Genomic DNA, 22548 nt, shown 5'->3' on the forward strand with positions numbered 1-22548 from the left:
CTGTAGGAATAACCAAGCTGTGTCATTCAAAAAGTTGAATGTTGGGGTGGGCATCTGTCCTACTGGTTAAGACATTGGTTAAGACTCTAACCCAGAGTGTCTGGGTTAGATATGCAGCTCTGGCTCCTGAGTACACCTTCCCAATAATAAAGATGCTAGGAGACAGCAAGTGATGTCAAGAGTTAGGTCCCTAATACCCATGGGGAAGATTTGGGTTGAGTTCCTGGCTCCTATTTCAGCTTGGCCCAACCCTGGACATTTGCAGGAATTTAGGGAGTGAGCCAGCAAATGGGAGATGTGTCTGTCTCTCATTCCACCTCTAAAATTAATTAATTAATTTAAGGAAAATGTCAAAGTCATAAAGGTCATTTTAAAAGACTGAAAATTGCTTCAGATTAAAGCAGACTATGATATTTGGCAACTAAGAGTGACAGGAGACCCTGGTCTGGATCCTATATTATAGAGAAAACAAAAAAAAAATACTAAAAAAGGTTATTATTAAGATCATTGATTAAACTGAAAAGTGGACTGTGGGTTTATGTATTGTATCAAGTTTGAATTTCCTGAATTTGGTAACCTTACAGAGATTTCACGCTTACTTCAGGATACATAAAAGCTATTTTGAAATGGGTCAAGTAAAAATATGTATGGAGAAAGAGAGTGGGTTTGAGTAAGTATATATGGAAACAGTACAATTCTTATACTTTACCTATAAACTTGAAATTATTTCAAAATAGATCAGCTTTTTAAATAAAACCAATAAAGATGTTTATATAAGGGTCTTCAGAGTGTAGAGTCTGAGGGATACTACTGAGTGAGGTATGAATCAGTGGTTCAGACATACTAAGATCTGCTTACTTCAAGGACGGAGGAAACACAGGGAGAGAACTATTGATGAATTCATAAAAACAGCAGTAAAGCCAAGGGTCGGAACTAGCAGATGAGCCAGCTGATAAGTGTAAAGATATGAAAAATAAATTCTGGAAGAAAATGCGAAGCACTTTAAGATAGATTTTATTATTATTATTATTATTATTATTATTTTAAATGCAGAGTGACAGGGAGACAGAGGAAGGGGGAGGAAACGGAGAGCTGGACCAGGAGCCTGAAACTCCATGTGGGTCTCCCACATGGGTGGCAGGAACTCAAGTGTTTGGTCATCATCTACTATGTTTGCAGGCTCATTGGCGGGAAATTAGATTGAGAGTGGAAGAGCCCAGACTCAAACCAGCACTCAAAGCTGCTTAATCCACAGTACCACAAAACCCACCCCTACTAGGTACTTTAAATCTCTAGAATTTATCCCACCTACTCATTGACTACACCCTCATAAACACGAAAATAACAGCTTTGAAACCCAGTTGCTGTAAAGTGTGGTGAATAGCAACTGAAAGAAGAAATACTAAGAATTCTAGGAATTATATTCGAAGTAAATTTTTTTTTCCATTCTTCTCACCCCTTAAGGGTGGGATTGGCAGCAGATTACCATCATTTCTAAATCCAAATGCATTTCCACCCCCAAGGGAACTGTCTTTTGGAAATTGAAGGTAACTATTTTTCTTTTTTTTTTATCTTTTATTTAATGAATATAAATTTCCAAAGTACACTTTATGGATTACAATGGCTCCCCCCCATAACTTCCCTCCCACCTGCAACCCTCCCCTTTCCCGCTCCCTCTCCCCTTCCATTCACATCAAGATTCATTTTCAATTCTCTTTATATACAGAAAATCAGTTGAGTATATATTAAGTAAAGATTTCAACAGTTTGCCCTCACATAGCAACACAAAGTGAAAAATACTGTTGGAGTACTAGTTATAGCATTAAATCACAGTGTACAGCACATTAAGGACAGAGATCCTACATGATATTTTTTTTAAAAAATTGATTAATTTTCTATGTAATTTCCAATTTAACACCAAGTTTTTTTTTCATTTTCAATTATCTTTGTATATAGGAGATCGATTCAGTATATACTAAGTAAAGATTTCATCAGTTTGCACCCACACAGAAACACAAAGTGTAAAAATACTGTTTCAGTACTAGCTATAGCATTACTTCACATTGGACAACCCATTAAGGACAGATCCCACATGAGATGTAAGTACACAGTGACTCTTGATGTTGATTTAACAATTTAACACTCTTGTTTATGGCATCAGTAATCTCCCTAGGCTCTAGTCATGAGTTGCTGAGGCTATGGAAGCCTTTAGGGTTCGCCGACTTCAATCTTATTCCAACAGGGTCATAATCAAAGTGGAAGTTCTCTCCTCCCTTCAGAGAAAGAAGGTACCTATTTTTCTATCAAAGCTCTTCTTGCTTGGTATTCCTAATTGATCTAAGCCCAAGAGCACAGCCCTGTGTGCAGCTGTTATGAGTGCCTGTTGTTCCTTTGTATGTCTATAAGCATCTATACTTGCTCCTCTTTTGTCAAGGCAGTACTTTCAGCACAGACCAGCAGAGCTGTAGAAAACTACAGCAAGTGTGTGCCCCACTAAGAGTTTTGACCTTGGTGTCTTGAACATGGACATAAGGAGTGACTTCATGAAGTCAGTGTCTGTCTGTTTGGAGCAGGGGTTCATTCTAAGTCTTAGTACTAGATGTTAGAATCTGTGATGCTAAGGGTTCCATATTTTCATTAAAACAGCTAGAGAATAGAATTTTGATCAAGATTTACAAATACTTTGCTGTGCCCTTATTTAGTGGAATGTGAAAGTTCATGCTATCAATATACAAGTAGACAACCAGTCGCCATGACCTGGGGATGTGGGAGAGAAAGATAATGAAGAGATAAGACATCTTCCTTCAAGGGGTCTATAATCTACTTGATGCTTTTAGTATCACGTTTTTCAAAACCATGATAAGATCCTTTGATCTTCTGCTTTGAACACCATCAGCCTTAACACTCAAGAGTCTCTATATCCTATGTGTGTCCATTCCAACAGAGAAGGCTGGGGTAATGGAGCTGTGTGGAATGAGAGCTGACCCAAGAGGTAGGCAGAATATGGATGCAGTATGGCCTCCATATTTTGATTGTTTTAAGGAGAAATCAAAATCCACATTTTAAACACATGAGATATTCTCATTTTCTCAATATTGCCTACTTATTTCAAACTTTTAAATGTTAATATCTCACAATAAGAGGCAAGATATTTGATCACCTGTGTTGATCAAATAATGATTCCTTCCTGCTTGTGACTTGTAGAGAATTCACAGGAAATAATGTTCTAGTGAGTTGATATACAAAATAAAAAGAGCCCAGTCTGTACTGCCAATCATCATTTTGCAAGTGAGATGAAATGGGTGACTGTTACTGTTTTCATTTTCTTGAAAACAAATAGTATCATAAACCATGTCTTGTTTATCTACTATCTTAGGGCTATGAGAATAAATGTTTGCAAAATCATGACCTAGCTCCTGAAACCATAATCTGCAGCCCCCATTCCCATACGGACTGTCAACTACCCCTTGACCTGGTTCTTATAGAGAAGACTCATTTTCAGGCATGGAATGGGAGGCTGGGGTGTAACCAAAGATATAGCAGGAGTCTTGGTATTGAAAAAGTGATTTGGCTGCAGTCATATCTGGTTTTAAGTCATTTGACTGTCTATGTGTAGTTACGAAGATACAACAAAAGCTATCCAAAACCATGGTTTTTAAAAAATAGGGGAGGGGAGGAGGATGAGAAAATAGTATAGAGGAAGAATACCAGGAAACTTAAGAGATGTGTCTTATGGAGAAGGTAGAGCAAGGTGTTTTACATATCCCAGTTTTCCCTCACAGTATTAAAAACAAATCTTGGCATGGCCAACAAACTGAGCAACCATTATATGTCTTTGTTGATGAACTACTGAAGAGTTTTTCTTAGGTACAAGATTGAATGAAATAATGATTTTATTGTCACTTGGGATGTTCTTGGAAGACATTCTCATTCCCTAGTCCAGCTAGGTGTTCAGCATCCATGTTAACTTTAGTGCTAGTCAGAGAATATTATTACTACTAGTCATCACAGAACCTCATATTTATTGAGCTCTTTAGACAGGAACTGTACTGTGCATATAGCATGTACCTCTCAACCTTGCAATTATTTTTCAAATGCTTTTATTATTTACATTTTTCTGGAGACTTATGATCTAGGAAGTTTAGCTAGAAAGTATCTCAAACTTTATCTGTAAAGACAAAATAGAATGCTCATGGTCTTTTAAAAAGAGTTGTTTATCAGAATTAAGATTTCTTACATTTTTATGCATCTCTTTTTAAATGCATGACATTTTCTGCAAGTTAAAATTGTATACCCTTTTAAAATTTTATTTAAGTTATACAAGTTTCATATATTTCCTATATACGGATTTAGTAGCATAACGGCACTTCCCCCATATGCCCTCTGCCCACATTCCAACCCCTCCCCCCCCTCCTTCTCATATTCCCACTCTTAATTTTTACAGTGATCTATTTTCAGTATACTTATGATCATATAGTTAACCCTACTCTAAGTGAAAGAGTTCAACAAATAATATGAAGAGAAAGAATACAAAACAAAACACTGTTCCTCAATAGAAGAGACAAAGGCTGTAAGCAGTCATCGATTTGAGACTCTGTTTTACTTCAACACATTACATTTCAAGTATTCTATTAGTTACCTTGGATCAGGGATAACATATGTATCTGTCTTTCTGGGACTGGCTTATTTCACTAAGTGTAATGGTTTCCAGTTGCAACCATCTTGTTGCAAAAGAGAGGATTTCATTTACTTTACAGTTGAGTAATGCTCCATAATGTGTATATATCATGATTTCTTTACCCAGTCAACAGTTGATGGACATCTGGGTTGATTCCATATCTTAGTTATTGTGAATTGTGTTGCAATGAATATGGGTGTATAGGTAACTCTCTCATAGACTGATTTGGTTTGGTTTGGGTAAGTTCCCAGAAGTGGAATGGCTGGATCATAAAGTATATGTATATTCAGATTTCTGAGGTATCTGCATATTGTCTTCCACAGCAGCTGCATCAGTTTACATTCCCACCAAAAGTGGACCAGAGTACCTTTTTGCCTACATCCTCACAAGCATATGTTGTTTGTTGATTTTTGTATGTGAGCTGTTCTAACTGGAGTGAACTGAAACCTCACTATGGTTTGATTTGCATTTCCCTGATGACTTGTGATTCTGAGCATTTTCTTATGTGTCTATTGACCATTTTAATTTCTTCTCTTGAAAAATATCTGTTCAATTCCTTCTCCCGTTTCTTAACTGGGTTGTTTGTTTTGTTGTTGTTGAATTTTTTGAGCTCTTTATAGGTTCTGAATGTTAACCTGTTGAGTAGTTTGCAAATATTTTCTCCCATTATGTCAGTTGCCTCTTCACTTTGCAGAGTGTTTCTTTTAAAGTGCAGAAGCTTCTCAGCTTGATGTAATCCCAACTGTTAATTTTGGCTTTGATTGCCTGTGCTTCTGGGGTCTTTTCCAAGATGTCTTTGCCTCTGCCAATGTCATGTAGGGTTTCCACAATGATTTCTAATAATTTGGTATTGGTCATATATTTAAGTCTTTGATCCATTTGAATGGATTTTTGTGTCAGGTGTAAGGTAGGGGTTTTGCTTCATACTTCTGCATGTGAAGATCCAGTATTCCCAGCACCATTTGTTGAAAAGACTGTCCTTGCTCCACCTTTGTCAAAGAGAAATTGATTGTAGATATGAGAGTTGATTTCTGGAGTTTCTGTTCTGTTTCATTGGTCTACAAGTCTGTTTCTCTGCCAGTACCAGGCTGTTTTGATTATAACATCCCTGTACTTACTAAGTCTTGAAATCTGGTATTGTGGTGCCTCTAGCTTTCGTTTTGTTCTTTAAGATTGATTTAGCTATTCAGAGTCTTTTATGCTTCCATATGAATTTTAGCATCATTTTTCTATATATGAGAAGAATGTGCTTGATATTTTGATTTGTATCACATTGAACCTGTAAATTGCTTTCAATAGTTTGGACATTTTGATGGTATTGATTCTTCCATCTATGAACATGGAAGATTTTTCCATTTTTCTGTCATCTTTTTCATTTTTTAATGTTTTATAATTCTCAGAGATCTTTTATGTCCTTGATTAAATTTATTCCAAAGTATTTAATTTTTTTGGAGCTATTGTTAATGGGAATGATCTTGGAAGTTCTTAATTTTCATGTGTTGATTTTATATTGTCACTTTACAGAATCTTCTGTGAGTTCTCAGCCATGACATTATCTGTGTATGCAAAGGTTGTTCATTTTTGTGTTTTGATTATATATCTTGCTACTTTACCAAACTCTTCTATGAGTTCCAATAGTCTCTTAGTGGAGTCTTTCAGATCTTCTATATATAGAATCATGTCATCTGAAAATAGAGATAGTTTGACTTCCTCCTTCCCAATTTGTATCCCTTCGACCCTGCTAAAACTTCCAGGACTATATTGAATAGCAGTGGTGAGAGTGGGCATTCTTGTCTCTTCCCAGAACTTAGTGGGAAGGCTTTCAACTTTTCTCCATTCAATAGGACACTGGCCATGTGTGACTATATAATTTCCTGTGCTTTGTCTTCTAAATCAGATTTTCTTTCTTCTGCTTCACTGATTCTGTTCCTAAGGCTTTCCACTGAATATTTTTTGTTCTATTGAATTCTTTATTTCCAATATTTTATTTTGATTTCTCTTTAAAATCTCAATTTCACAGGAAAAATTTTCTTTTGTGTCATGTACGGATTTCATTAGTTCATGCATTTGCTTCTGGTTAACCAGGGAACTCTGAGCATGTGGAGCCTCCCACAATGACTACCCAAAGTCCCAGCCATACCCTGAGCCCTCTACATATCCTCAGTGTTTTCTCAGTCCCAGTACACAAGCCTCCCACAATCATGAGCACCCTGCCCTCTGTCAGTTCTCCCCTCCAGACTCAGAAGTCTCTGCTTGGCTGGTTGCTGGACACAGACAGGAGCTGGCACAGCTGTTATATATGTCCAAAATGGCGCCCACCCTCTATTGGCTTGTCACCATTGCAAGGTGATTGGGGAGAGAGAAACATACCCCCTCTTTTTTTTCTCCTCAAGTTTGGCATGTACATTATCTCCTACACAGCTCCAAGCTAGATTTCCTCAAGGCTCTTCCCACAGTTTCATCACCAGTGGCTGAGGCTGCTCACTATACTCCAAGGCTGGTGCTAAGGTTCTTGGTTGCTGGGGTTGAGTTGTGCATGTCTCTACCCTCCATGTGGGTCCATAGTGTCCCTCTTATTTGTGTGGAATTTCCTCTGCCATTTTTCCCTAACTGGTCCCTGAGACTACAGTCTCACCACTTTTTTTAAACCATCTTCTCCTAGACTAGAGTAGTAAGCTCCCTCCCTATTCTGCCATCTTAATCCCACTTATTATTTCTTTATTTCTACTAATTTTGGATTTGTTTGTTGTTGTTTTTCTAGTTCCTTGAGTTGAGTGATAAGTTGTTTATTTGAAATCCTTCTGGTGCTTGTTGTTTTTTATTGCCAGCATTGATTGCTATACACTTCAGTCTTATTACTGCTTTTGACATAACCCATAATTTTTGATATGTTTATATTTTAATTGGTCTTAAGAATTTTTTTTATTTCCTCCTTGATTTTTTTCCTTGATCCATTGGTTGTTCACAAGTAAATTGTTTAATTTCCACATATTTGTGTATTTTTAAAGTTTTTCTTATTACCAATTTTTAATTTTATTGCATTGTGGTCAGAAAAGATACTCAGGGCTGGCTCTGTGACATAGAAGGTTAAGCTGCCATCTGCAGAGCTGGCATTCCATATGGGCATTGGTTTGATTCCCAATTGCTCCATTTTAGATTCAGCTCCCTGCTAATGCACCTGGGAAAGCAGCAGAAGATGGACCAAGTGCTTGGTCCCCTGCCACCCACTTGAGAGACGTGGAAGAAGCTCCTGGCTTCAGCCTGGCCCAGCCCTGGCCATTGCAGCCATTTGGGGAGTGAACCAGTGGATAGAAAAATCTCTCTTCTCTCTCTCTCTCTCTCTCCCTCCCTCCCTCCCTCCCTCCCTCCCTCTCTCTCCCTCTCTCTCCCTCTCTCCCTCTCTCCTCTCTCCTCTCTCTATATATCTCTTCCTTGCAAATAAGTAAACTAAATCTTACAATGAAAAAAGAAAAGAGACTCAATATATGATTTCTATTCTTCTAAATGTGTTGAGAATTGTTTTGTGACCGATTGATCTGTCAGTGATCTATCCTGGAAAAGGTTCCATATACTGTTGAAGGATGTGTGTTCCATAGTTGTTGGATGGAAGTTTCTGCAGATGTGTCTAGTTGATAAAGGGTGCCCATTTAACCCTGCTGTTTGCTGATTTTCTGTCTAGATGATCTGTCCATTTCTAAATGTGGAATGTTAAAGTCTTCAATGGTTATTATATTAGAATTCATCTTTGTAAAATACTCTGAGTTTGTAGAGTTATTCTTTTTTAAAAAAAAAAGGTTTATTTATTTGTTTGAAAGGCAGAGTTACAGAGAGGCAAAGGGAGGGAGGGAGGGAGAGAGGGAGAGAGAGAGACAGAGAATATATCTTCCATCCACTGATTTTTTCCTCAAATGCCTGCAATGGCTGGAGCTGGGCCGATCCAAAGCCAGGAGCCAGGAGCCTCTTTTGGGTCTCTCAGGTTGGTGCAGGGGTCCAAGAACTTGGGCCATCTTCCACTGCTTTCCCAGGCCACAGCAGAGAGCTGATTTGGAAGTTGAGCAGCCAGGACTCAAACTGGCACCCATATGGAATGCCAGCTATGCAGGCAGCGGCTTTACCTGCGATGCCACATCACTGACCCCTGTAGAGTTACTCTTAACAGTGAGTTTTCTCCTTTCTGATATTTTCTTCTTAGTTATTAGAGTCTCTTTCATTCAGTTTGAAGAACTCTTTTGAGCATTTTTGGTAATATAAGTCTGCTGGTGAAAATTCTCTCAGCTTTTGTTTCTAGGAATAGCTTCCCTTAGACACAGTATTCTTGGCTGGCAATTTTCTTCCTTCAGTACTGTAAAAGTTTCATCCCATTCCTTCCTGGTCTGTAAAGATTCAGCTTGGAAATCTGAGCTCAGGAGGATTGGGACTGATTTAAGTGCTATTTACTTATTTTCTCTTGCAGCTTAGAGAATACCCTATTAGATGGGGGAGCTTGATTATGATATATCTTGGGGGTAAACTTGGTTGGGTTGAGTCTGATTGATGACCTTTGGTTTACCTGAACCTGGAGATTTAAATCTTTGTGTCTGGATTTGGGAAGTTTTCTATCATTACCTCTTTGAATGTGTTTTCTATCCACTCTATCATTCTCGAATCCCTCTTGAAACTCAATAATTTGAATATTTGCTCTTTTCATGCTCTCATATTTCCCATAAGCTTTCTTCATTCCTGTTGATTCTTTCTCCTTTTTTCTCTTTCAGCTGTGTATTTTCATATAACCTGTCTGTGAGCTCACTGATCTTTCTTCTATTTGATCTATTCTGCTATTGCTGCCTTCTACTGCATTTTTAATTTCACTAATGTGCTTTTCAGTTGACAGATTTCTGCTTGATTGTGTTTAATTAGTTTTATCTCTCTACCAAATCTGTGTTCTCTTGAATGTCATTGAGTTTCTCAAAATACCTATTTTGAAATCTTTGCACATTCAGAAATTTCAATTCCTGGATGGTTAGTTTTTAGCACCTTATTTTGTTCTTTTTTTTTTTTTTTTTTTTTTTTTTGGACAGGCAGAGTGGACAGTAGAGGGAGACAGAGAGAAAGGTCTTCCTTTTTGCCGTTGGTTCACCCTCCAATGGCCGCCGCGGTAGGCGCGCTGCGGCCGGCACACCGCGCTGTTCCGATGGCAGGAGCCAGGTGCTTCTCCTGGTCTCCCTTGGGGTGCAGGGCCCAAGAACTTGGACCATCCTCCACTGCACTCCCTGGCCACAGCAGAAAGCTGGCCTGGGAGAGGGGCAACCGGAACAGGATCAGTGCCCCAACCGGGACTAGAACCCAGTGTGCCGGCGCCGCAAGGTGGAGGATTAGCCTGTTAAGCCACGGCGCCGGCCAATACTTATTTTGTTCTTGAAGTGAGATCATGGTTTCCTGGAAGTCCTTGATGCTTAGTTGTATACAGCACCATTTGTACATTGAAGTATTGATTAGTTATAGTAATCTGGCTTCATTTGTGGCTGTCCTAATAGAAATTCTAAGTATTCTGATTGTTTTCTCTGAGCCTATGGGTTTTTCCACTATTTCAGTATTAGCTAGCACCTTTAATTACTGTCTGTGCCATTTCCACTGTTGACAGAGATTTTCTGATTTTACCATACCTCCCCCAAAACAAATTTGCCTTCACAGTAAATCTGTTGATATGTTGTTCACTAGAAAGTAGAAAAGTCCCAAGAGGAAGTAGTCCATTCCTACCTGCTGACAGACTCAGATTCCTTGTCCTATTTCCATGAATGCCATGGTGCTAGTTCACATCTGGAGTCCTCAGCCCTCCACGACTGGTGCAGCCTGTGTGTAGATCACAGTTCACACTGTACGGTCTATGTGCCATTGAGGTATGCTTACTGTCCAATGCTGCCCGTTTCCACCACATGTAATGTTGGCTTGTGTATAAGTCTGTTCAGCCAGGACCACAGAACTCCACTGGATGTTGAAATTCCTTTTTCTTTTTCCCTTCACAATTAATGTTCTCTAACTCTTTTTTAATTCATTACCCTTCCCTCTCTTCCCTTCCAAGGATGCTTTTTGAGGCATCTAGTAGAAGAATATTTAGGACTTGAATAGAGTATTTATGCATGTAACAATCTTCACTGGGCAGCTACAAAGATTCATTCACTCATTCAACAAATATTGTTGAGACTCTACAACATGCCAAACCCTGTGTGAGAAGAGAAAGGCAAAAACTCAACCTAATAGAATTCCCCCAAATGACCAGGGAAGGCAGATAGTGCACAAATACATGAACAATTAGATTATTACCAAGTGACATTAATACTCTGAATGAAACAAATAGGTCACTGAGATGAAGAATAATAAACACTTGTTCCATGTGAGGTCAAATAGGACAAGGCACTGAAGGAGTGTGTTGAAGCTGGATCTGCAGGATGAAAGGAGGACCACCAAACAAAGAGCCTGGTGGGACTGGCCCAAGAAGAGGAAATAACAGGCACCGAGTCTCTTGGGCAGGAAAAAGTCAGTCCCACAGGGGTGTCTCCAAAGCCTAAATCAGAGCCTGGCATGTAGTAAGTGCTCATTCAGTATTTGCTGAATGGATGAGTAAATGAATTATCAGAACCCAGGCAACTGGAGAAAGGGAGACAAGCAGTATAGCAGGTTAAGAAAGCTCTAGGGGAGGAGTGTTCCTAACTTTGCCAACCTATTCTGCCCTACTGTCCCCCACCCAATGACAACCCTCCCAATCAGTACCAATACCCAGTTTAAACACTGATCTAAAGTAGCAGCTCACCTGCTTCCTAGTGGGAATCCAAATCAGACTGATACTGTGAAACTGAAAACCTTGGTGATGGAATGCTTAAAAGGTCCTTGGTTATAAAGGACAAAATATGATGGCCACTGCCATCAACATGCAACAGTGTGCTGTGCACAAACAAGTATCAACCTTATTTGTGTGGATGAAAAGCTATCAAGCAGAGTGGGGGGTGGGGAAATGGGTTCCTGATGGGATTAAAGCATTGGGCATCACTTGGTAGATTTAAGTTCACTGGAGAATGGCCCCACATTGAGATAACAAAATATGGGGAGGCTTGTTGTGACCAGTACTGTTTCGTTTCTTTTTTTTTTTTTTTTTTTTTTTGACAGGCAGAGTAGATAGTGAGAGAGAGAGAGACAGAGAAAGGTCTTCCTTTTTGCCGTTGGTTCACCCTTCAATGGCCGCTGCGGACAGCACATTGCGCCGATCCGAAGCCAGGAGCCAGGTGCTTCTCCTGGTCTCCCATGCGGGTGCAGGGCCCAAGGACTTGGGCCATCCTCCACTGCCTTCCTGGGCCATAGCAGAGAGCTGGCCTGGAAGAGGGGCAACCGGGATAGAATCCAGCGCCCCAACCGGGACTAGAACCCGGTGTGCCAGCACCGCAAGGCAGAGGATTAGCCTGTTAAGCCACGGCGCCTGCCACCAGTACTGTTTCAAACTAGGCATGGACACCTAACATTTTGGGGTGTGAAACATGTATCCCAACTGCAATCAGACCATTAGTACACAGTGGCAACAGCATGCTTGGTTAAATAACACTGGCCCACAAGACAATGGAGATAGGTGCCTGTGTAAGTATCCTGGGACAAGCAGAATTTGCTTTTAATGAGGAGCCGCATGTAAAGCAGAAGGAGTCATTAACTAAACAGAGTTTTGAAAGAACTCTCTTCTAGGAGGAAAATGAGGAATGAGAGTTCCCTGGAAAAATAATGAGGCCAGGTAGACTCAACACATAATGTTGGACAGTGATAGAACCCAGCATTGGGAAAGTGCCTGTACCAGGAGATCCAAAGGACTTCTTCACTCTCTTTATCATATAAAGGCTAAAATGACCATGGGTACTATCCCTATGTCCTGGCTGCCTGCACACCTGTGGGATCCTTATGGTCCTTACAGCCTATGGAAGTTCTGCAGGAACACTAGTAACTTGCATTGATACACTATGACTGCTCCCACCCTCAAGATAGGACAAAATAAAACATATCCTGAAGTACAGTTATAGGGAGAGAAACTATTCTACATACATGTCCTCTCTATAGGAGAGAAGTGGGACTTGCTATATAATAGCACCCAGTGGAAACCAGTCTCAGTACAAGCCTGTGAGGAGAAACTGTGTGATTGGTTTGCTCCAATTAACTTGGAATCCAAGAACCAAGCCACAGCCAACTGTGGTGACACCTGTCCTTAATGGGCAAGGATAGATTCTGTGGGAGACAAAAAAAAAAAAAAAAAAGAATTACCTTTGTAATTCTTATTAATCTACTCTGCAATGAAACTATTGCTCGTGTTGTTGGTGGGATTCAACTGCCTCATAATCAGGCTTAATATGGAAACAATAGTGATGATCAAATATATTACAAAATTGAGTGAAAGCCTCGTTGGGATATGAAACCTATATGGAAATGACTGACCTGAGAAGGAACTGAATCTAGTTAATTTCTTTGCTGGATGATTCTGCACATGTTTGTCACAAAGTAGCAGTAGACCAAGAGGGAAAAAGAATAATAAAGCTAGTACAAGAATATGAAAAGGGTGAACATTTGGCACTGTGGTAAAAATTGCATCCATGTCCCATATTGGAGAAACTTAACCCTAATCCTAACCTTAACTGTCTGGGTTCCAGTCCTGGTTCAGCTCCCAATTCCCACTTCCTGCTAATGCTTGCCTTGGGAGGCAGTGCTAATGGTTCAAGTACTTGAGTCCTTGCCACCAACCTAGAGAGTCCTGGGATCCTGCCTTAACTGAGATGTTGCAGGCATTTGGGGAGCACAACAACAAATGGAAATCACTCTCTTCTTTCTCCCTCCCTTCCTCTCCCTGTCTCACTCCCTTCCTCTCTGTCTCACCCTGTCTCTGATTCTGTCTCTTTGTCTTTCAAATAATAATTTAAAAGGAAGAATATGAAAATTTTATAAATGAGTCCCAGGTCAAACAAGTTGTTTGCATTAGTTTCTTTTTTCTTTTTTTTTTTTTAATTTTATTTATTTGAGAGGTAGAGTTACAGACAGTGAGAGGGAGAGAGAGAGAAAGGTCTTCTGTCCATTGGTTCACTCCCCAAATGGCCGCAACAGCTAGAGCCGTGCCGATCCAAAGCCAGGAGCTTCCTACAGTCTTTCACATAGATGCAGGGGCCCAAGGACCCAAGCCATCTTCCTACTGTTTTCCCAGGCCATAGCAGAGAGCTGGATTGGAAGAGAAGCAGCCAGGATTAGAACCGGCACCCATATGGGATGCCAGCGCCACAGGCGGAGGATCAACCTACTGTGCTACTGCACCAGTCCCACATTAGTTTCTTTAAATCTATCTCTATGCCACACTTGTTTCTCCACATGTTAGATACCTTGTGTTGGTACCATTGCTATATCTGTTCTACAAGTGGTACAACAAATGCTTGGGTGGATATGATCATTTTGCTTTAAGGGATCCATGTTAGAAACCCTGGGAGTGACTTGTGATATTATTAAATACACAAATGGGTATATATCCATATATATGAGATACCAACATTAAGTATCTTACAATTTTTCTATCTCTTGATGGTGGAAAAGTAATAGGCATTCAACAGAAACATTACTTCAAATTCTGAATTTTAATTTTTTACAAGGCTACAAATGGGTAGCATTGAAACTCTCTCTTTAGGCTGGGTAGTGACAATAAAGCTCCCTCCCAAACAGCCACAAACAATCTTGAGTGTGAAAAACTGATACTTTGCAGTGTGCTGTGTGGCTAAATGTTGAGATTCAGTAGAGTAAGTGTTCTAAATGCATTTTTGACTTATGATATTTTTGACTTACAATGAGTTTATTGGAATGTAATCACATTCTAACTCAAGGCACATCTCTATTTTGGTTTTCGTCCACGGTTTCTGGCTCACAGCTCCTATAATCCATGTAATTTCCTAAGTGACTAGAACAATAAGGGTGTCTTTTGTTATACTATTTGGCCTTTTGTCCTTGGTTCCTGAAACAGCTCTGGGTCAGCTCCAGGATGAGAATGGGGGCTGGTGTCTAACTGAACCAGCAAGTGCTTAGAGTGGGAACTCGCAACCCTGCTCCCACCTCTGAGGAGGGAAGAGGGATCAAGTTTGAGTTGAATCATCAATGGCCAATGATATAATCAATCATGCCTTGGAATGAAACCTCCATAAAAGCCCAAAAGATCTGCATTCAGGGGACTTCTAACAGGTGAATAAGAACACAGGTTCTGGGGGGGTGACCCACCCTAAGTCTACAGGAACAAAAATGTCTCCTTTACCCAGCTGTTCATTGATATCCTTGGTATTAAACTGACAAATGTCAATATAAAAGTAGTAGCTCTCAAGAGGCAGCTCCTGGTCCTCTAGTGACCAGTTGTGTCATTTAACATCTATGTTCATAATGTGACAAGATCCATGCTTTCAGCCATGGCTTCACTATAACATAGGTATTCATAGGTATGATTTGCTATGGCTTTTTTTTTTCCTTAGAGACAGCTCTTTGTTGATTCATGTCTAATAAAAGTTTATTTGTGGTAAGAAGAGGTTGTCCCTGAAATGGTGCAGAATGGCTGATCCCAAATTTCCAAAGTAAGGGAAGTGCAATATGTAAGATAAATGGGTACAAAAGAAGTTGAGGAATTCCAAACAAGATGAGAACAAAGAGCAGAATGAGTCAACGTATTTATACCTTGTAGTCTAGTTTCAAATAAACTCTTCCCAGAAAAGATGACATCTGGTAGCTTTTCCCAGTCTCATACTCCCTTGAATCTAGTACTATTCTCTCCTATTAGCACTGAATATGTGCTTTTTATAAAGGAAAACTGGAATCAGTAAAAAGCTGAGCTTAAGCTTGTCTTTTTGTTTCCTGGTATGCTCATTCTTAGGATTATTTTGAGTCTACTACCTTTTCAGGAGTTCTGTTGTTAGCTTCAAGGTTTTCCAACAAGAAGAACTAGTACTTATGTAACTTTGGCAATGGTTCTAGTAATTGGTCCTTTCTTTGATGTCTTGCTATGATTTTTGAGCTATACTTAGGATATTAAAGCAGATAAAAGATCAGCAATTCTACATATATGTGTCTTTGATAGAGCAAAAATAAAGACATTGGATTTAAGAAGTCGCTTCTTTTCCTGATTCTTGTTCCCAAGGGCATTATCAGCAGGCCACTAACAACATGGAACAGACAAGCATCTAGACTCTGTTGTTGTAAGGATATTTATTTACTGCCCTGTTTGGTTAGTCTTCTTCAAATGTTGCCTTCTGGGTACATTTTGCCTGCATTCTAAGGAAGGGTTGGTAGGTAGTATTTGGAAATGAAATGCAGCTCTAGAATATGTTGGTGATGTGTAGTGTTAACAAGAAAAGATGTTTGAGAAAGTTTGGAAGAGACAGGACTTATTGAAGATTTTCCCCAGAGAACAGAGGATATGTAGTAGATTTAGGTGGGAAGAGTCCAAATCTGAGGGCTAATCTTTAAAAAAAATGTTAAAACCCCAAAGGAGAAGACAAAGCAGAAGTTAGCAGGATACATGTAATGGATGAATTGAAAAGAGAGCAAAAAATTAGATTTGAGTGCAATATATCACTAAGCAAACAGATACCCGTGCAGTATATTGGAGTTTGCAAAGGTGCTTTAACATAGTGATCTTACTTAATTGTAAAGTTCCATGAAGTAGTTAGAAGAGATATCATTCCAGTTTTACAGTTGAGGAAACCACGTTGCTTTCTAAACAGCAAGACAAGAAAAAGGTAAGATTGGAAAATACCAAAGCTGGAGAAAGATTCCTGCAGAGATGGAAGGCAGCGTCAGCCTCTAATAAAGTTTGCAGAATCTGCTAGAGGGAGGAGGGAGCAGACCTCTAGGGCTGACAGGTATGCCAGGCAGTGCCAGCTGAGGGCAAATGCAGACTGGAAGCTCTTCGGTAAAACTGGTGACCCGAGAAGAGAAATAGGAAAGACTGTGTTTCCAGAAAGAATGTGTTAGGTTTCACCTTTGAGTGTTTGCTAACCTAAAAAGATTTGACATCTCTGGCCTGGTTGCAGAGGAAACTCCCCTGGAATCGCCGAAGGATCTGAAACTTCATTTCTTTCATTGACTTGAAAAAAAAAAATAAAGTTTTCTAAAAGGATTGAAATCATGTTCACTTTTTTACTTCCCTTCCAAGTAGATAGAGAAGCCAGTAATATAGCTTTATATATAACCTACGTATTCGAAAGAGAAGGGAATGTCATCCTTCCCTCTGATTGAAAATTAAAATCTGAAACCTCAAGAAAGTTAATCCAAAATTATAAAAGTTATCGCAGTATTTTGCTGTTATCACCTGGGTACAGTTAAATATTTTGCTCTCTGGTGATTGGGAATTTTCTGCAATCCATTTTCAAATGCATAACCCTTGAGATACTAAGTATTGAAAAGTGAGTAAATGCTAACTGTTTGTAAATCTGCGAAGAGCTGAGTCATCAACAGTCTTTTCCACAAAAGAGAATTTACACTGTTTTCTTCCATTGGTTGAACAATTAGGGACGAAATGGTTTTAACTGCTGGGTGGCCTGTGATGAAAGTGCTTTGCTGAGGGTTGAACAATTGGTGGTAATTAGTATGGAGTGTAGCTTAGGATTGTTTGCATAAGATTTGTAGGGGAGAAAGGAACGAAGGTCAAGTTGACCATGGACGGTCTTCTTTTGGGATCTTTTCCTCTTGTTAGTGTCCCAGGGATGCACGTTGTGACAAATGAATCCTTCGAGGTGAGAAGGGCAAAAGCACTCTAATAAAAGGTTTCAGGAAAGAGCGCAAACGACCTAGGGGAATGTGCTTCGGTCAAGTTTAATCCTGGGAAAAGAGGCCCTGGAGAAAGCCAATGAGGAAGATAGGAAGGAAGATAGGGAGGGGGAGACCTGGGTGTGGAGGGAGGAAGGGGCGGGGGTGGGGGCCTGGAAAGTGAGAGGAGCACGCACTGATTGTGGCTGGAACGACCCAGCCCAGGACCCCTCGCTGGGGAAAAGTGAAAGTCCAGGAGGAGGAGGAGGAGGCAGAGTCCCGCGGCCCCGGAGGGGACCCTTGCCAGGGAGGCTGCGGCGCGAGGCAGCGGGGGGCAGCCTGGCCCGGCTCGGGCTCCCTTGGCAGCCTCAGGCGTGGGCTCCTCGGGGCTCCCTCCCTGCCGGCGCATTGTTCCTTTGCCGGGAGACGAGGAAATTGCCTTTTGATTGCGGAAGTCCGCGGACGGGGCTCGGGGCGAGGCAGCGCGGGTCAGAATGGCAGCGTGGGAAGGGCTGCGCACCGGCCGTCCCCGCCGCCTCTCGCGTCCGCAGCCCGCCCAGGGCGGCAGCAGCAGCAGCAGCAGCAGCAGCAGCAGCGGTGGCCGCTGGGGCCCCTGTGCGTCGCCAGCCCCGAGGGAAGCGCGCTGCGCCCCTGGGGCGCACTGAGCGCAAGCAACAAGTGATCCTGGTGGAGGCGCTCGGGCTGCCTGCTTCCAGCCTGGTTAATCTGTTCTGGGTCTGCATCACTGAGCGCGATGCTGAGCCATGTAGGCGGCTTGGCCCTGTGGATCGCACTGAGCCTCCTGCAGGTGAGTGGCCCAAGAAGGGGCTGGGGCCTGATGTGCCCCTGCCCACCAAGAATCAAATCCCACTCCACTTTGCAGGCTCCCAGGCTTTGAAAGGGGAGGTGGCAACGTTTCTCGCTCTCCCTTGGGAACATGGAGCGCTTCTAAGCTCCTAGCCAGACTGACAGCTCATCCTGCTGTCAAAGGCAAAAAGCCACCATCCCTCTCCAGCTGCTGTCGCAAGGGGACAGCAACTAGGGGAAGAGTGGTCACTGCCTCCCAGGCAGGCCTGATATCCAACTGGAGGGCAAAGGTGGACTGAGGCTGGAGGACAAGGGTGGGTAGAGGCGGCTTGGGCAGCGTGCTGTAGGCACATCTCTGGGCAATCCCGACTGGGAGCGTAAGCTGTTGTCTCTGATTGCTTTGCAGACTGGACTAGCGGAGCCAGTGCGGTGTAACTTCACGCTGACCGAGTCCAAGGTCTCCAGCCGATCAGTGTCTCTCCAGTGGAGAACTTTGGGATCGCCCTGTAACTTTAGCCTCATCTATAGCAGTGACGCCTCTGGGGCAGCGTGGTGCCACCCGATCCGGATTGACAACATCACCTATGGATGTAACCCCAAGGATTTACAGGCGGGAACTATCTATCACTTCAGGATCGTGTCTCTGGATGGAGAAGAGAAAACGGTGGTTTTGCAAACAGGTAAAGAGTAACAGGTGCAGTTGGACGGCCAAGCCACTTGGGGCTGGGGCCTGCCTTTTCAATCTGATGTTTCCTTTGAGTTCTAGGTATGCAAAACTAAGCAAAGTAAATAAATATTGACAAGATTTCTAGTCAACTCAGATCCGGCCAAAAGCTACTGGGTTGATTTTTAGAGACATCCCCAGTGCTTGAAGCAGCCGACTAGCCTCTGGAAGAGGCTGGGTGGGTGGCGCAATGAGAAACCTTGCACTGTGGAGGAAATTGTTAAATTGATGTGGTCTGAGCTTCCATCCCATTAAATTGTCAAGCTCAGGGATAATTTGAAGTAAATGTTTTTAGAATAAATAATCGAAGTTCAGTGATTAGGAATATGTCTTTCCTAGACTTAGTTTTATTTTTAGAACCAGGACATAAAATCTTCAGGAATAGAACGGAGCCATTCATAGGGGAAAATTAGAGAAGTCCCTTGAAAGTGAGGGTGCCAAGATTATATCACTTGACTAACTTAACATGAAATGCGAGCATAACCTTTGATTACGGTGCACCTCAAGTCAATTATTCTCCTTACACTGTTGGTAAATCTTTCTATGTCCAGGGTAAGAGTCTGCCTTTCTTGCTCAATTTCCTTATCTGTAAAAGGTGAAAGTTAGACCAGGTGATTTAGGTCCGAGTTCTTACCAACACCAACTACTTTGCTAGGGGCTGCATGTACATTATCTCATTTGATGTGCAGAGACAATCTCTAATTCTCCAACCACTGTGATGTTTCAGGACTTGACCAGTCTATTTTCATCTGTTGCAATATTGAGGCCTCCCTTACTTTTACCTAGGAAAATCAAATTTAAGTAAAAAAATTCTGAAAGATGAATTTAGAAACATTTTGTCCTTGCTGTTCTTCCCCCATTTCGATCCAAACAATGGCAAATTCTTTAGCTACTGCTTCTTTGAACGGAGAACTCTCAGTTTCAAGGGTATTAACTGTAAGGTCAGGAAATTTGAGTTAGCCAAATATCAATTTTCTTATTTTTTCAAAGATTTATTATACTCCATTACATCATTTGGGTTATTTCAAAAGAAACTTTCAGAGAATGTCTGAGATTTCCAGGACCTTAAATTGAAAAGAGAAATCATTTGTTAAGATTGGTTTATTTATTCTTTTTTTATGTATGGAACCAAAGAGGGACTGAAATGAACCACATCATTAGAACATTTTACAGAATTCTAAGAGGCTAGATTTTTAGTCATAACAGTGTTGGTTTCTTGGTACTTGAGGATGGTTCTGTAAACACACATACTGTTAACTCTGTAGAATTTATAACAGAACGTCTAGGTGTATTACTTATATATAAGAAAGGCTCTGCCAAACTGGTGTGTGAGAATCCAATGGGGTAAAGCAATCCATGAACATAGATGAGGCTTCAGCAGCTTGTTGGAGAGAAGATGAAGACCTTAAGAGAATTTTGGTCCCTCTTTGGTTTCATACAAAAAACAGCCAGGTTCTTAACAAATAGATTTCTCTTTTCAGTTCAAGTTTCTGCAGACCTCAGTTGGTTGGCCCAGAGAATTTACTTTTTGGGAAAATGACCATGTGGAAGGCCTCATTATGGGTGGTTCTACTTAGAACAGGCTTTGAGTTTGAAGATACAAGCAGGTGTTTCAAGTACATAGGCCTTTGTGAAATGTGAGAAATATTTGCATCTTATTGACTACGTGGAGTACAATAAGACTTCAGCATTATCCATAAAAAGCTAGTTTTCAGTTTCTCGTCATTTTTCTTAAGGAGGTCTTTTGCAGATACTTCTCACTATAAATTTTGTATTTCACAATGTGAGCAATGAAATTTGCAGGTAGCATTTATGTACTGATAAGTTTTCATACTGATTTGCATAACAGTATAGCCCTTCTCAGCATTTATTTTTTCAATTTTTAAAAAATTTTTAAATTTTTATTAAAATAAAAGCAATTGTTTGCAACTTAATGTTGAACAAAAGTTTAATGAAAAGAAATAACAAAGAGACTACACCTGAAAGACCAGGCAGGCGTCTTAGTAAAGAACTGAGAGTTCCCCCCTTTTTTGTAATAAAAGCAAATTTAAATTTAGTTATTGAAAAATTATTTCCATGGAGAATTTTTTAGTTGGTTGCTATTTGTCAGTGGTTTCTTTTTAGTTGATTTTTTAAATTTATTTTTAATTGACAATTTTATGTCTCTGTGATGTTTCAATGCATTTATATATTGTGTAATGATCAACTTGGCATATATAGGTTAACCTTCATCTTTTTTCTTTTAAAGAATTATTTTATATATTTACAAGTCAGAATTACAGAGAGAGAGGGAGACACAGAGAGGTCTTCCATCTGCCAGTTCACTCCCCAAGTGGCCATAAGGGCCAGGGCTAGACCAGGCTGAAGCTGGGAACGAGAAGCTTCCTCTTGGTCTCCCACATGGGTGCATGATTCCAAGCACTTGGGCCATCCACTGCTTTCCCAGGCATTTTAGAAGGGAGCTGGATTGGAAGATGAGCAGTCAGAACCCAAACCAGTGCCCATATGGAATGCTGGCACTGCAGATGGAGGCTTAACTGACTGCTCCACAGTGCCGGTCCCTATCCATCACCTTAAACGTTTATCATTTCTTTGTGATGCAAACATTCAAAATCTTCTCTTCCAGTGATTTTGAATTATGCTATACAACACTGTTAACTATAATCACCATTCTGTGTAAGAATGCCCTAGAATTTATTCCTGCTCTCTGGCTGTCACTTTGTAGCCCTTAACCAATCTTCCCCCATCTCTTCCCTCTGCCCTCTGCCTCCCAGGCAGTCCTCATCCAGGAAAGACATGGTTAAGCTGGAACTCACTGTTCTACTCTCTACCTCTATGAGCTCTGAACTTTTAGGTTGATATATAGCTGAGATCATGTGATATTTTTCTCTCTGTGCCCTAACATTGTGCTCTCTGGTTCCATCCATGTTGCTTTAAGTGACAGAATTTCATAGTTTTTATGGGGAAATATAATTCCATTGAGTATATATCCACATTTTCTTTTGTTGGCTACCTAGATTGATTTCATATGTTGTGAATAGTACTGCAGTAAACATGGGAATGTAGCCATCTTGTCAACTTACTGGTTTCATGTCCTTTGGCTATACCCAGGAGTGAGATTCCCACATCACATGGCAGTTCTACTATTTCGTTTTTTTTGAGGACTTTCCATTGTCAGTAGTGCTATCTATATTTTAAGAAGCTATGTGACTTGTTCTTTTAGTTAATAGGAAAGTACTCATGTTCCTCTAAAATGATTACTAAGCTACAGTGAGGACCTCCACAAATCATCTTTTACTATTGTTAATGCAGTAGCCAGCTAGTATAAATTACATCTGAGACAAATCTTCCAACAAAGTCATTCAAAATGTGTGTGCTTTCCTTACTTCCTTTCACCTATCAATCTACAATAAAATTAGAGTGAGGGTAAGACATGAGTAGGGCAGAGACATAGTAGTTACATAGATGATCTCTTCACCATTTCAAGTGTCATTTGCCTGAAAATTTGTTCTAATATTGTTTAAGACTAGCCAGCCATTTTGGTATCATATACACATGATATTAAAGACAAAAT

At 40.6% G+C, this 22548-nt stretch overlaps 1 protein-coding gene across 2 annotated transcripts in view; it reads left to right on the plus strand.

Annotated features, from left to right (window-relative positions):
* Positions 1-22548, plus strand: part of PTPRB (protein tyrosine phosphatase receptor type B) — a 141765-nt gene that overhangs the window by 22998 nt on the left and 96219 nt on the right. Inside the window, exons 1-2 of one of the 2 annotated variants that reach the window (XM_062203224.1) lie at positions 18024-18251; positions 18657-18930. In XM_062203224.1, the coding sequence (XP_062059208.1) occupies positions 18198-18251; positions 18657-18930 (328 nt within the window). In that variant the 5' untranslated portion in view covers positions 18024-18197. Of the gene's footprint in view, positions 1-18023; positions 18252-18656; positions 18931-22548 lie in introns of those variants that run through there. The other variant, XM_062203225.1, reaches the window with a different exon arrangement.

The sequence above is a fragment of the Lepus europaeus genome, chromosome 10 (genome assembly GCF_033115175.1).
Source record: "Lepus europaeus isolate LE1 chromosome 10, mLepTim1.pri, whole genome shotgun sequence".
NCBI classification, from domain to species: domain Eukaryota; kingdom Metazoa; phylum Chordata; class Mammalia; order Lagomorpha; family Leporidae; genus Lepus; species Lepus europaeus.